Source organism: Delphinus delphis, chromosome 13 (assembly GCF_949987515.2).
Source record: "Delphinus delphis chromosome 13, mDelDel1.2, whole genome shotgun sequence".
In the NCBI taxonomy this organism is placed as follows: Eukaryota; Metazoa; Chordata; class Mammalia; order Artiodactyla; family Delphinidae; genus Delphinus; species Delphinus delphis.
Genome location: NC_082695.1, coordinates 88,105,418 through 88,119,685, shown reverse-complemented (window position 1 = coordinate 88,119,685; position 14,268 = coordinate 88,105,418). Strand labels below are relative to the sequence as shown.

At 41.8% G+C, this 14,268-nt stretch overlaps 1 protein-coding gene across 4 annotated transcripts in view; it reads right to left on the bottom strand.

Annotated features, from left to right (window-relative positions):
• ATP9B (ATPase phospholipid transporting 9B (putative)) overlaps positions 1–13,981 on the bottom strand; it is a 217,807-nt gene extending 203,826 nt beyond the window's left edge. For 3 of the 4 annotated variants that reach the window (XM_060029250.1, XM_060029254.1, XM_060029251.1), the window contains exon 1: positions 13,848–13,981. In XM_060029250.1, coding sequence (XP_059885233.1) covers positions 13,848–13,960 — 113 coding nt within the window. In that variant the 5' untranslated portion in view covers positions 13,961–13,981. Of the gene's footprint in view, positions 1–13,514; positions 13,639–13,847 lie in introns of those variants that run through there. The other variant, XM_060029253.1, reaches the window with a different exon arrangement.
• Positions 13,982–14,268: the final 287 nt, after the last annotated feature.

Sequence of the window (14,268 nt, the reverse complement as noted above, 5' to 3'; positions counted from 1 at the left end):
AAGTTTCTCTACCGTCTTCTCAACATTTGGTAACTAAAAAATAGTCCAGCGAAAGGATTTACCAGGTTACTCAGTTATCCCCTACAGGGAAGACATTTATAACTCCCCATTAAAAAATATTTCAGTGAATATATCTGTGCATAGCACTTCTCCCATATTTTAGATGAATTCTTTCAGAGATTCCCAGGACTAGAATTGTTATGTAAAGTCATAAGCTGTAAAACACTCGATACATATTGCCAAACTGCAAATTTAAACTCCCACCAATATGAGAGCTATGAGAGATACCAAAAACACGAGAAGCAGTTTACCTCAGCCTTATCAGACTGGGGCGGGTACATTTACTCATTTAAGGGAAGGAGAGCACCTTGGTGTCACACGGGCCCTACACCACCAATGAGCTATGGCCGAGGCTGCTCCCCTCTCGTACGGAAAATTCAATTTAGCTGGACGCAGTTCAGAAGATAAGGGGCAGCAGGGGTGGCCCGTGCAGACGTAAGATCAGGGCCTCTTGCGAGCCCAGAAAGGCAGAAGGAACTTGGCAGTGGAGGCCCTTGCAAATCACAGGAAAGACAACCATTTCAGGTGAGAGGCAAACATGAGATTCGCTCTGCACTCTGGCTGCCCTGGAGAACTGGTCGAGGCAGAGCTGGAGCCAATTAGGAGGCCGCTGCAAGAGTCCAGGACAGAGGCAGACAGTGCTTGAACAAAGGAGCTGGAGGAAACAGGAGAGAAGTGGGTAGATTCGGGGCATTTAAGAGCTAGAGCACACAGACAGGTGATGTTTGACTGTGAACTCAGAGGACACAAGAGCCTAAGGATGACCGGCCTGTACGGGAAGGACGGCAGTGCCGCTCAGTAGGACAGAAAACACTAGCAGAAGCAGGCTTCTGGCAGCAGAGGGAGAATCTTGAGTCTGCTTTTATTCATTTTCAGTCTGCGGTCTCTGAAATACAACGCAGGCAGCTGCTATAAACGGAGTTGGCCTGCCAAGGGCAGGCAGGAGCTGGGAGGTCACCAGCTCCTCTTTCCTTAGGAACCTGGCCCACTCCACCCACCACCCAGGAAGGGCTGCTGTGTAGCTGCCTGGGACCCTCAAACCCTCCTGTGGTTGGTCGGGGACAGGCGGCCAACCAAGCTAAGCCACAGCTGTCCAGGAAAATTCTGCGACTGGAGCTGAGAAAAAGGCGGCAGTCTCTCTCGATAACTAAAGCTACTATCTCCTGTGATAGGAGCTGTTGGAGGTCTATGCCAGTACGTAGAGTAAGAAACCAGAAAACCAGTCTTCTGAAAGAGAAGAACGAATCAGACAGATACGTGTAAAATGAAAAAATGTTTCATGTTTCTTGTTTCATGTTTCAAGATTAAAATGTTTCATGTTTAATCTTTCATGGAAGATTAAATACATAATCTACTTTCAATATGCAAAATATTGCTTTTTTTAAAAAGCGTCAATCTGCAAGAACAGAAAACAAAAGAGGAGATAACAAAATGTAAGAAGCTGGGGAAGCAGATGTGTGGATGGTAAACAACTAAGCAGAACCATGAAAATGGAGTCTGAAGCCAGCAGTGAAGAATCCAGAGAAGCAAGGGACTGGAACCTCAGGACCCTAGCAGGGCTGAAGACCGGCAGCGCTGGGTGCCTCTGGGAGCGCTCTGAAGGGACGCTGAAATAAGAACCGACTGAAAGCTCTGAAAGAAACATCTGGATCCTTACACTGCAGCCCCCCTCCCACCCAACTAGGCAACCAGCCCTCCCCTCCTCTGGGGAAGGGAGGCTGTGCTGAAAACAGAAGACTCAGTGAAGGAGCCACCAACCTGTCCCTCCCACTACCCTGCTGATTACTAATGCACTGTTGAAGGGACAATGCTGCTGATCTAAAGGAGAGGAAACCAGCACTGAACAGTTACTGAGAGCTCAGACTCTCAGGCAGTAATCTAGGCACGTCACGTATATTCATTTAATTCCCATGTTTAGACAATTAACACAGAAAACCATACTATAAGAAAGAACAAAAACTCAAATGTCCATAGACAAACGCGGACCATACATACAATGGGATATCTATCATTCAGCCATGAAAAGGAAGAAAATTGACACAAGCTACAACGAGAACCTTTTGGACATTATGCTCAGTGAAATAAGCCGGACACGAGAAGACAAACACTGAATGACTCCACTTACATGAGGTCCCAAGAGCAGTCAACTCCAGAGACAGGAGGAAGACAGGTGAGCGGGCAGTGGGGGACGGTGGAAGTCAGTGTCTAAGGGGCACAGAGTTTCAGTTTGGGAAGATGGAAGTTCTGTGGGTAGATGGCGGTGGTGGTTACACAACAACGGTAACATACTTAACGCCATTTACTGTGCACTTAAAAACGGTTAAGATGGTATTTCTTACGTTACGCATACTTTACCACAATTCTTTAAAAAAGAACAGATTCTGTACTTATTGTTGATGACGCCCTGCTCCCCCGCAGCCAAGTAACCACGGGGAGACGGATATCCCCTCATCACTACCCACACCCCCAGCGCGCGAGCTAATTCCTGCAACACGGCTTTCCCTGCACTGAGCACGGGGCCCTTTCTCCTCGTGCTCCTGCTGGCTGCCACAGTCAGTGTGCTGCACCCTTACGCACGGGGCAAGTTTACTCAAGAGATCCATCATTTGGGGAACAGGCTTGTCAATCAGACAATAAACCAGAATGAAAAAGAACTCCTGCAGGCGTCTTAGACGAAGGAGCCCGGGAAAATGGACGGCTAAAGTTTACTGAGTCCTTACTATGGCCAGGCACTCTGGAGGTCTGTATGCTGCATCATCAAAGAAGAAAACTTTAAAGCAAATGAGAAAATGGGGGAAAATATGCAGCACGTGACAGAAAAAATGATTCTTTATAAGTAGTTCTCACAAATCAATAAAAATCAATAAAAAAGCAAACACTTTGAATGACACATGAACAAAGACAATTCACAAAGGAAGAAATACAGCTATACTTAGAAAATTACACTCCACCACATTAGGACCTTACGACAAACACTTGAGCGTCTACTACATGCTAGCGCTGTCCCTGCGGGTACAGAAGCAAAGAGGCACACGAAGCCCTTGCTCATACACAGCTTAGGTACTAACAGGACAAAAACAAGACGTAAACTATTTTCAAAGGGGAAAGTGCTAGGAAGACAATAAAGGGGATGATGAGACCAGAAGTGACAGGAGGGGTCTTCCTCAGATTGTCCAGGAGCCTGAGTCTCAAGAAGCGACACCTGGACGAAAAGCAGCCAAGCACACCAAGGTCTAGGAAGGCCTAGAAGGGGCTGCAGAGCCTGGAGGGCTGCAGGAGGAGAGACAGCCAGTGTGGCTGGAGGGAGCGAGCCGGGCGGAGCTGCGGCGAATGCAGCTGCAGACGCAGAGGGGCAAGCCCCACAGACTGGAAGGCCAAAAGGAAGAGCGTCGTGCGAATTCAAAGTGGAAGGCGGGGAAGGCAGTGGAAGGCTTTAAGCCTGGGAACAATTTTTGTTTTCAAAAAGGACGCTTAAAACATGCAAATTAAAACAACTGAAAAAATAATTCTTAACATTTGGCATGGACAACAGTCTCGGATAACCAGGGACTCTTATTGCTGGTAAGAATGTGAACAACTTTTGGGAGACTAATTTGTGAAGATGCATCGAAAGCCTTTTTCTTTTTTTTTTTTGGTAATGCAATTAAACTTTAATGCACAGGTTCTATTATCTCATAAAATTAAAAATATATACAAGATATATCTACAAAGATAATGATCACCGTGCTGTGCACCCCAAAAGCCTGGAAAAACCTCATTATCAATGATCAGAGTTGCTTTTAATACATGATGGAATACCATATCATCACTAAAAGCAAGAGAGCAGAAGACCTCTAGCTGAAAGCATATGTCAGGAGAAGTAGCAGTCACTATTTTCACCTCTCTTTTGAACACCTTACTCCACTGATCAAAGGGATACTCGTTTTAATCTCTCCATGTAATCTTCTACAAACAACTGCAATTACTACTGATACCATCACCGAACATCCCTACAGCAAGTGACCTATCATCTGAGATGGTTCAGGCAAAAAATTACATAAAATCTAAAACAGAACTAATATTTTTCCTCTCAAAAATTCCTTTTTTCTTACTTCTGTGTAGATTACTTCTTTTAAAACAGTCAACTAGAAAATGAATATTTATACAAAATGCAATTAAAATTCAAAAAACACTTAAATATATTATAACATAGTATACAAAATGAGATTTTTACTCTTTTTCATTAAGCTCTTTTAGCCGTTGTGTTGTTTTTTAGCAAAAGTCACAATCTTATCAAGTTTAATGCTAGAAAAGCAGTACAATGAGTCTGAAAGATAATGAATATAAGCAACATCATGTTTAGTAACCTCAACTTCAGAAATGGAGACTTTGAACTGGCAAGCAATTTATTCCACTTCCAAAGCAATTTTCCTATTGTATTGAAAATTTTACCTCAGTATTTAAAAACAATAAGATGATGAATAATGGATTTTTCAGAGACAGGATAAGCAGAGAATATTAAGTGTCTTTGTTGCCTGGTGTCATACACACTTAATTGGTTTGTCACTCAAGAAAGATCAACGTTTCCAGCAATTAAGTATAATTCTGGAAACATATTTTTAAAATGAGTAACAACAATGTGAACAAAGACGACAGAATGGATGATACTGAACCCAAGAGTACCGCCACGGTAAGAACTGAAGACAGCTATCTTAGCTGCTGCCAAAGGTTTAAAAAAATTAGGAACTTTCAACAAAACATTCAAGTACTGGAAGACGAATAATTTACATGTATCTAAGTAAAAGTAGGTCAATACAATAACTATCTTAAACTCACATTTTTATCTTAAGTATCCAACAGCCTTATTGTTTCCACTTTGATGAGAAACATTTCTGAGAGTCAACTGATATTAAAGGGAGAAAAACATTTAAAATATGCCTAATGCTTAAACCTTCTTTAAGAAAAATAAACACTCCCTCTTTGCCTACATGTAAGTAACGCAGAAAAACAAAGCGACAAAATGCTATAGAGAAATGTGCATATTTTCTTCATCAATAGAGCTTCCAAGTTCAACTGTGTCACTGATGAGTCATTAATGAGCAGCAAAACTGTATGAACTTCTGAAAAATTGGAACTCCTTCCTTCCTACAGCAGCAGAGGAGATGAACAAGGGAATAGTTTAAAAAAAAAAAAAATTTAAAGGAACAGCACCAGAGCAGCATGCCTTGACATCAGCAGCAAAAACAAGCAACAGGGACAAGGGTCAGGCAGTCCCTCGAGCTGAGGCCCCCGGCCACACACTGTTTATGCAGTAACCTTGGAGTTACTGACTCCTCTTACACAATGTTCTGTAAGAGATGAGAATACCACCTTCTCAAATAAGAAATTACACTAATGCTATACATAAATGGAGACAAACTTCTGAATCAGAGTTAATGGTGCGATATCTAATATATGTAAATGTCAATCTAGAAATTTACAGATGAGCAGCCCAGTTAGCTCAGGACACACACTCCAGTTGCCCAGAATGTGCTATCCCAATCACCAACTCTATCTTCATGCTGACACTGTCGGTTTAGAAAATTAAGTGAGACATTTCCATGCTGGCAAGTGTGAAGAATGTCGCAAACGTGTGCGAACTACAGCCCCCGTAAAGGAAATTAATTCTATAAATTTTAAGACTATGTCTCTGATTCCAAGGAATCCTGGGCCTGGGTACTTGGATAAATGCTATCTTACTAATCATTCTGTACTTTAAAAAAGCTTTCAATTGCAAACCATCACAGCAAAGGAAAAGTTTCATCTTTACAAATTGTAAAATATTTTTTTATCATCATGATAATTGTAAAATTTTTAAGATTCAGAGAAAATTGTATGTAGACACTCAATGAGAAAACTAACACTAAAAAAAAATAGTGTTGCCTCTACTAAGAAATGTACTAATATTTTAGAGATAATCAGACAACAGGCATCTGTTCTCAGCATGAGTCTCTTTTTAAAAGAGACTGATAAAACAGAAGACTTAAATAAGGTCCACAGCCCCATAGCATAACACCAAAATGTCCAGGATACAAGCAAAAATCACTCATTACACCAAAAACCAAAAAACCTCAAATTGAATGAGAAAAGAGAATCAAGAGATGTTAACATCAAAATGATGCAGATGTTGCAATTATCTGACAAGGGTTTTAAAACATTCATCATAAAAATGTTTCAACAGGCAATACAAACATGTTGAAGCATATGCAAAAGAATAGAACGACTCAGCAAAGAAACAGCTAATATAAATTAGTATCAACTGGAAATTTTGAAACGAGAAAAAAAAATAGCAGAGACTTAAAAACTGAATGGACAGGCTCAGCAGCACAATGCAGGAGACAGAGGAAAAATCAATGAACTTGAAGACAGAACAACAGAAATCACCCAATCTGAACAGAAAACAGACTTAAAACAAATGAACAGAACTCATGACCACATGGGACTAAAAGAAAAGATCTCACAAGGTGTCACTAGAGTAACAGAAGAAGAGAAAAAAGAAGGTCCCAAACATACGTATTCAAACAAATAAAGGCTGAAAACTTCTATTTGACACAAGATTCAAGAAACTAAGTGAAACAGTATAAACTCAAAGAAATCTACGCTAAGGCCCATAATAATCAAACTACTGAAAACTAAAGACAGAGTTTGAAAGTAGTGAGAAATGATATCTTACCTACAAAGGAAAAATCATTCAAATGACATCAGATTTCTCATCAAGAATCATGCAGGCCAAAAAGAAGTGACATAACATTTTTCAAGTGCTCGACCCCAAATTGTATATCTCGTGAAAATATCCTTTAGGAATGAAGGGGAAATAAGACATCCTCAGATGAAGTAAAACTAAAAGATTTGTTTCCAGCAGACCTACCCTCAAAGTATAGCTAAGGAATTCTTAAAGCAGAACAGAAACAATGAAATAAAGAATTTCGGTACATCAGGAAATAAAAGAACAACAGAAATAGCAAAAATATGGGTCAGTATAACAGACCATCCTTCTCCTCTCGAGTTTTCTAAATTATGTTTGAAAGATGAAGCAAAAATTATAACACTGTCTGATGTGCAATTCTAATTGTATGTAAGGGAAATATTTAAGTACTTTTACATATGTAAAATTTACATATAATTTTACAAGACACAAGCATACCTCAGAGTTATTGTGGGTTCGGTTCCAGACCACTGCAATGAAGCAAATATGGCAATAAAGTGAGTCACATGAATTTTTGGTCTTCTGGTGCCTATAAAAGTTACGTTTACAATGTACTGTAGTCTATTAGCTGTGCAACAGCAATATGTGTAAAAAAAAAAAAATACGTGTCTTAATTGAAAAATACTTTATTACTTAAAAATGCTAACCATCATCTAACAATGCAGCGTTGCCACAAACCTTCAATTTGTAAAAAACACAATAATGCAAAGCACAATAAAACAAGGTATGCCCATAATTACATTTCTAATAGGGGAGAATAAAAGGATGTATGGTAAGAATTATACACTTTACTCAAATTGATAAAATATCAACACAAGTATACTGTGATGAGTTATGTATGTATAATATAATATCTAGAACTGCTAAATAGTATTTATACAAAGAGAAGATCCAACATAAAACACCATAAGTAAACCAAAATGGAATTCTAAAAAGTGTTCAAAGTAACCCACAAGAAATCAGGAAAAAGAAAACAGAGAAACAAAAAACACAGAAAACAAAAAGTAAAATGGCAGATGTAAGCACTAACTAACCATCACTACAATGAACGTAAATGTTCTAAATACATCAACTCTAAGACACAGATCGGCAGAGTGGATAAAAAATATAAACCAACCATACACACACTAAAAGAAACTCACTTGAAATATAAGTAGGTTGAATTTAAAAGGATGGAAAATTATACGCCAGGCCAACATAAATCAAAAGAAAGCAGGGCTTCCCTGGTGGCGCAGTGGTTGGGAGTCCGCCTGCCGATGCAGGGGACACGGGTTCATGCTCCAGTCCGGGAAGATCCCACATGCTGTGGAGCGGCTGGGCCCGTGAGCCATGGCTGCTGAGCCTGTGCATCCGGAGCCTGTGCTCCTCAACGGGAGAGGCCACAACAGTGAGAGGCCCGCATAACGCAAAAAAAAAAAAAAAAAAGTAAACTTCAGAGCAATAAAATTACTAGAGACAGACAGGGAAATTACATAAGGATAAAAGTGTCAGGCCCTCAAGAACACAAAGCAATCCCAAACGCGAATGCACCAAACAACAGACCTGCAAAATATGTGAAGCAAAAATTGAAAAAACTAAAAGGAGAAATAGACAAGTCCATGATTACACTCAAGAGACTTCAACTACCCACCCTCAACAACCCATACAACAACTAGACAGTAAACCAGGAAGGAGAGAAGAACTCAACACCATTAACTAACAAGATCTAATCACATTTCAGAACATTTCACCCAACAACAGCACCATACACTTTCTTTTCAAGAGCCCCAGGAATTCTTACTGATGCAGACCATATCCTCAGTCACAAACTGCACCAAATTTAGAATAATTGAAATCACACAAAGTGTGTTCTTTGATCACAAAGGAATCACACTAGATATTAGTAACAGGAAGATAACAGTAAATTTTCCAAACACACTTCTAAATAATCCATGGGTCAAAGAGGATGTCTCAGAGAAAATCAAAATACCAGAATTTGTTGGACACAGATAAGTCAGTACCAAGAGGGAAATTTACAGCACTAAACATTTATACTAAAAAGAAGTCTCTAATCAATAATCCAAGCTCTCACCTTAAGAAATGAGAGGAAGAGAAAAATAAACCTAATGTAAGCAAAGGAAGGAAAAAATAAAGAGCAGAAATTAATGAAGTTGAAAAAAAGAAAACGATAGAAAAAATAAGTAAAATAAAGATGGATCTTTGAAAAGATCAAACCTCTAGCAGGAATGACCAACAAATAGAAGTGAAGGCACAAACCACCAACACCTGAATGAAACAACATCAAAAGGGAAATACGGGACTACTACAAACAACTCTACACACATAAATACGGCAACTTACCTGAAACAAACCAATTGGTCATGGGGCACAAACTATCAAAACTCACCAAATAGGAAATAGGTCATTTGAATAGCTCAATAACTATTAAAGAAACTGAATTTTAAATTAAAACACCCTAAAAAGAAATCGCCACGTCCAGATGGTTTCACTGGAAAATAGCAAATATTTAAAGAAGTAACACCAACTTTACACAATGTCTTCCAGAAAGTAAAAGAGAAGGGAACATTTCCCTACGCATCTCGTGGGGCCAGGTAACAGGGGTAAAATCTGACCATCACTGCCACTCTATTCATGGAATTTAAAGTCTAATGAGAAGAGAAGCAGTTATAGTCAAGTGCAATCTGTGGTATGAGGGGAAACAGAGTCCTACAGGAGCCTGGCAGGAGCATCCCATTTTATCCTGGCTGGGGTTGAGATCAAGGAAGCCTTTAGAAATAGTCATTTCAGATGCTGACAAAGTCAGGAATAACGCCACTGAAATAACGGAGATGTGTAAGTGCCAGAAGAAACAGCTAGAAGAGTCCAAAGTAACTGCCTGTGGGATGAGAGGCTGGGATAAGGGAGAATGAAGATGAGGGGTGAGGGCCACAGTATCTTATCATAAGCCTTTTACCACCAACTAACTTTTTAAACTATTCGTAAATGTTACCATGATAAAATACAACCAAAGCCGAACTTCACAAAATAATGCAGAAGCACAACTTCCAGTCACAATCCATTTCTCCCTGCTCCTCTCACCTAAGTACAACTATAAACCTTGGAAATAAAGCAAGAGCCAACCACAGGAGAGCTCTGGAAGGTGGGAAGAAGGCAGCAGTGAGAGGAAGAGAGCTGGGCTGATCTGGGATGCAGAACTGGAGGAACACAGTGGCAGGACATCTCACATGCCCCCACCGGACAAAAGGAAGGACACAGGCTCGGCATTGCCTAACTCCCAACCTAGCAAGAAAAGGCAGCCCAGGAAGGCCATTACTCCCCTGGCAGAACAAGAGTCCACCACCACCAGCAAGATAAAATTGACAAGTAGCCATGGGAATTGGCATCCTTCCCCACAGGCCTGAGACTCCCCTATCCCACCCAGGGACACGAGGGCATCCACGTGGCACCAGGTAGGGTCCCTGCCACAACAAGAGGTTAGAGGCCTCAGGAAGCCTCCGTGTCCCCATGAGCCTGAGGCACCCCTCTCTCAGCAGGCTGGGGGGCGGCCAGCAGCACCAACAAGTGCAACCCCGCGACTGAAGCAGCTAGCTCAGGAAATGGCTTCTCTCCATGGCCTCTCCTCTTCCCCACGATGCCAGAGCAGCCAGGGGCACCAGAAAAAAGGATTTGGGCACAGAAAGCCTCCTGGCCACAGTGGTGCTGAGTCTCCTCTCCTACCAAGACACACCAGGAAAGTCAGGGGGCACATATGGAGGGGGCACGTCCACAGCCACTTCCCAGCCAACACAGCCTCACCATCCACATGGGATGACACAACCACCTCTCACCAAAAGACACTGGGCCTAGGGGAATCCCTTCTTTTCCTCAGCAGCATAAGTAGAGACAAGTAAGAGCTCCAGTAGCACCACATAAACCAAGCACACCAAAAATCACAACCCTGAGAATTAAACTGTCACTGGAACCACAGCCGACAAAGGTAGGCCAGGACCTACGTGCTAAATCTAAACAGGGTGATCATCTGCTAAAATAAAAGATATAAACAGGGCCCACATTCTCCCAATAGATGAAATATCCAGGAAACAATCAAAAACCATCCATCATACAAAGAACCAAAACACTGACAGTGGGAATTAGAAAAGACAATCAAGTGACACCAAAACTAAGATGAACTCAGATACTGGAATTATGTAACAAGCATTTCAAGCACCGAACATAAGTATGCTTCAACAATCAATTTCAAATTCTCTTGAAACAAAGAAATTATAAAACTTAAAAATAAAATAGTAGAAACAAAACCCCACTGGATGGGATCTATAGTAGAGTGAAAATGACAGAGAACAGAATTAGGGAACTTGAGAACAAGTAAATAGAATTTACGCAGTCTGAACAACACAGAGAAAAGAAACTGCGAAATAAAAGAGCCTAAAGGAATTACGTAAAACTAACAAAAGATCCAGCATTTGTATCACTGGAGTCCAGAAAGAAGAGGAGAAAGGGGTGGAAATGAAAGAGGACTTGAAGAAATAATGGCTAAAAACTCCCTAAATTTGGGGAAACAAAATACAACAGAATCAAGAAGCTCAGTGACTACCAAACAAGTTAAACCCAAAGAAATCATACCAACATACATCAAAACGTGAAAGCAGCCAGACATAAATGATGAGTTACCTATAGGGAACACCAACTGGAATGACAGTGGACTTCTAAGCAGAAACTATGAAGGCTGGAAGGAAGTGGAACAAGAGTTTCCAAGTACTAAGAAAAGAAGTGACCAGGAATTCTACATCCAATAAAACTATCTTTCAGGAATAAAGGAGAAATAAAGACCTTCTAAGACGAAATCTCAAGACGGGCTATAGGCAGGTCTTGAAATAGAAAGGAAATGAAAAAAGAGAGAATCCTGGAACATCAGGAAGGAAGAACAAAAAAGAGCAAAAATATGGGTACATACAATAATCTATCCTTATCATCACAAGTTTTATAAACCATATTTGATGATTTAAACAAAAAGTATAACACCATCTGATACTCAGGACATGATATTTAAATTGCAGGGGGGAAAAGGGAGGTAAAGGAACCAAAATGAAGTTTCCACAAATCACTCCACATAGTAAAATACTGATACCAATACACTATGGTGATAAGTCACATACATATACTGTAATACCCAGAGCAAACACTATAAAAACTATACAAAGACCTACACCAAAAAACACTGTAGCGATATCAAAAGAGCGTTCAAGTAAAAGGAAAGTAAGAAGAGAAACAGAAGAATGAGAATCCAAAGAAACAGAAAACAGATTAATAAAGTGGCACACTTAAACTCTAATGTATCGGGGACTTCCTTGCTTCCTTGGCGGTCCAGTGGTTAAGACTTTGCCTTCCAATGCGGGGGGTATGGGCTCGATCTCTGGTCAGGAGCCAAGATCCCACATGCCTCAGGGCCAAAAAACCAAAACATAAAATAGAAGCAATATTGTAACAAATTCAATACAGACATCAAAAAAAAAAATCTTAATAAAAAACTCTAATGTATCAATAATCACCTGAAATGTAATGGCCTCAACATACCAATCAAAAGACAGAGATTGACGGATTGAATAATGGAGAAACATGACCCAACAGAAACTCACTTCAAATTCAACAACTTAGATAGGTTGAATGCTAACACCATGCAAACATTTATCCACAAAAAGCAGATGTGGCTACACCAGTCTACTAAAGTAGACTCCAGAGTAAAAAAAATTTCCAGAGACAAAAAGAGAAATACTACCTGACAATAAAAGAAGTATCCACCCTGAAGACACAGAGATCCTAAACGTGTATTTACCAAATGACTGAGCCTTAAAATATATAAGGCAAAAACTCACAGATGTGAACTGTGATGGAAACCGACTGTGAAATAGGTGGCACGTTTTCAAATAATATCTCCTAAAATCAACCACTTAGAAGATTACCTATGCAATTACTCTTCCAGGTAATATCAGGGAAGAAAGGAAACGATACTTCACTTCAGGGCCAAACACTAAAAATGGGCACCTTACTAACTTCTCCTGTAACCCTCAACAATTCTATGAGGAAAAATACTGCCCCCCCCCCCACTTTACAGCAGAGGAAATTAGGGCCTATGGTTACCTAAGATCAAACAGCTAGCTAATACGGAAATGAACCAAGATTAATCCAGCTCTGTAGCATCATAATATGTACTGTTCTGACTACATGTTACAGCCTCTCAAATAGCCCAAACCAAAAACTATTCTAAAATTGGAATCCTGAAGCAACTGGATATTGAAACCCGTACTTTTTCACTCTATGTACTAAAGACTGATTGCTTCTACAATTGCCCAGGAATAAAATTTTAACAACTCTGAAAAGCATTATCTCCCCTTCCTATAAGTTTCTTTTTCTAACCACGCTATCATTTATAAGTGTAGTATTCTTCGCTTTGGGTAAGAAATAAGTTACGAACTAAAACCAACTAGGGTATGAGACTTCCATTTTAAATCAAAGGTCTGCACTGTTTAATTCTACCTCTTACTAACTGTAACAATTTAACCTTTCTGAATCTCCGTTTCCCATTCTTAAGAGCAAAAATTCTTGTCAACACAAAGTACTTTGTATGTACACGTTCAAGTAAAACGTGCACTTAGTAAACAAACTGAAATGTCTTCACTTGCTCTTTACACTTGTGAAAGTGATTCCCAACAAGATTTGTATTTCTAAAACTAACTGGAAGTTGTATCTGCCATCTTCGCGATTTCTCTGGTGACACAGTACAGGTCTCGGAAACTAACAACTTGCGTGATCGGTGCCGTGCGACCTGCGGTGCCAGTGCTACTTGAGGGAGCAGCCCCCCGAACCAGAGGCTCTTCCTCCTCTGCGCTCAGCCAGGCGCCGGGGCACACCAGGGTCGTGGCAGCGCCCGGGCACCTCCCGGACCGTGGACGCCCTCCCCGGGTCAGGCGCACCCGCGGGGCTCCGGAGCCGGCCGCCCTGGGCGGACCCCACCGGGCCGGGCGGGGAGGGGCGCCTGGGCGGAACGGTGGGGCGGCACCGTCGTTACCTGCTGGACCGCTCGGCCCCCGGCCCGGGCCCCGCCGCGCTGTAGGCCGCACGTTTGCAGCTGGCCGCGGCCGCCGCGCTGCGCACCGGGTACAGAGGGATCTGTTCCGCCATGTTCTGGCCGCCACCTTCCCGCCCCTCCCCGATCCCCCTCAGTTCGTCGCCTTTCCCCGCCTTCTCCTCTCAGCTCCGACCCCGCTGAGGCTCCGCCCGCGCGCCCTGCCCCTTCACCGTGCGTCGAGGCCTGATGGCGTCACCACGTGTCGGGAACCGATGACAACGCCGTCAGCGACGGTGCGGTGCGGGAGGCGGAGGCACCCGAGGCCCCGCCCCCCGCGCGTCGGGGCCAGTGACGTCACCTGCGGCGAGGGGGCGAGCGGAAGGCGGTGGCGTTTGGAGGCCCGGCTCCTCGCGCGTCGGCC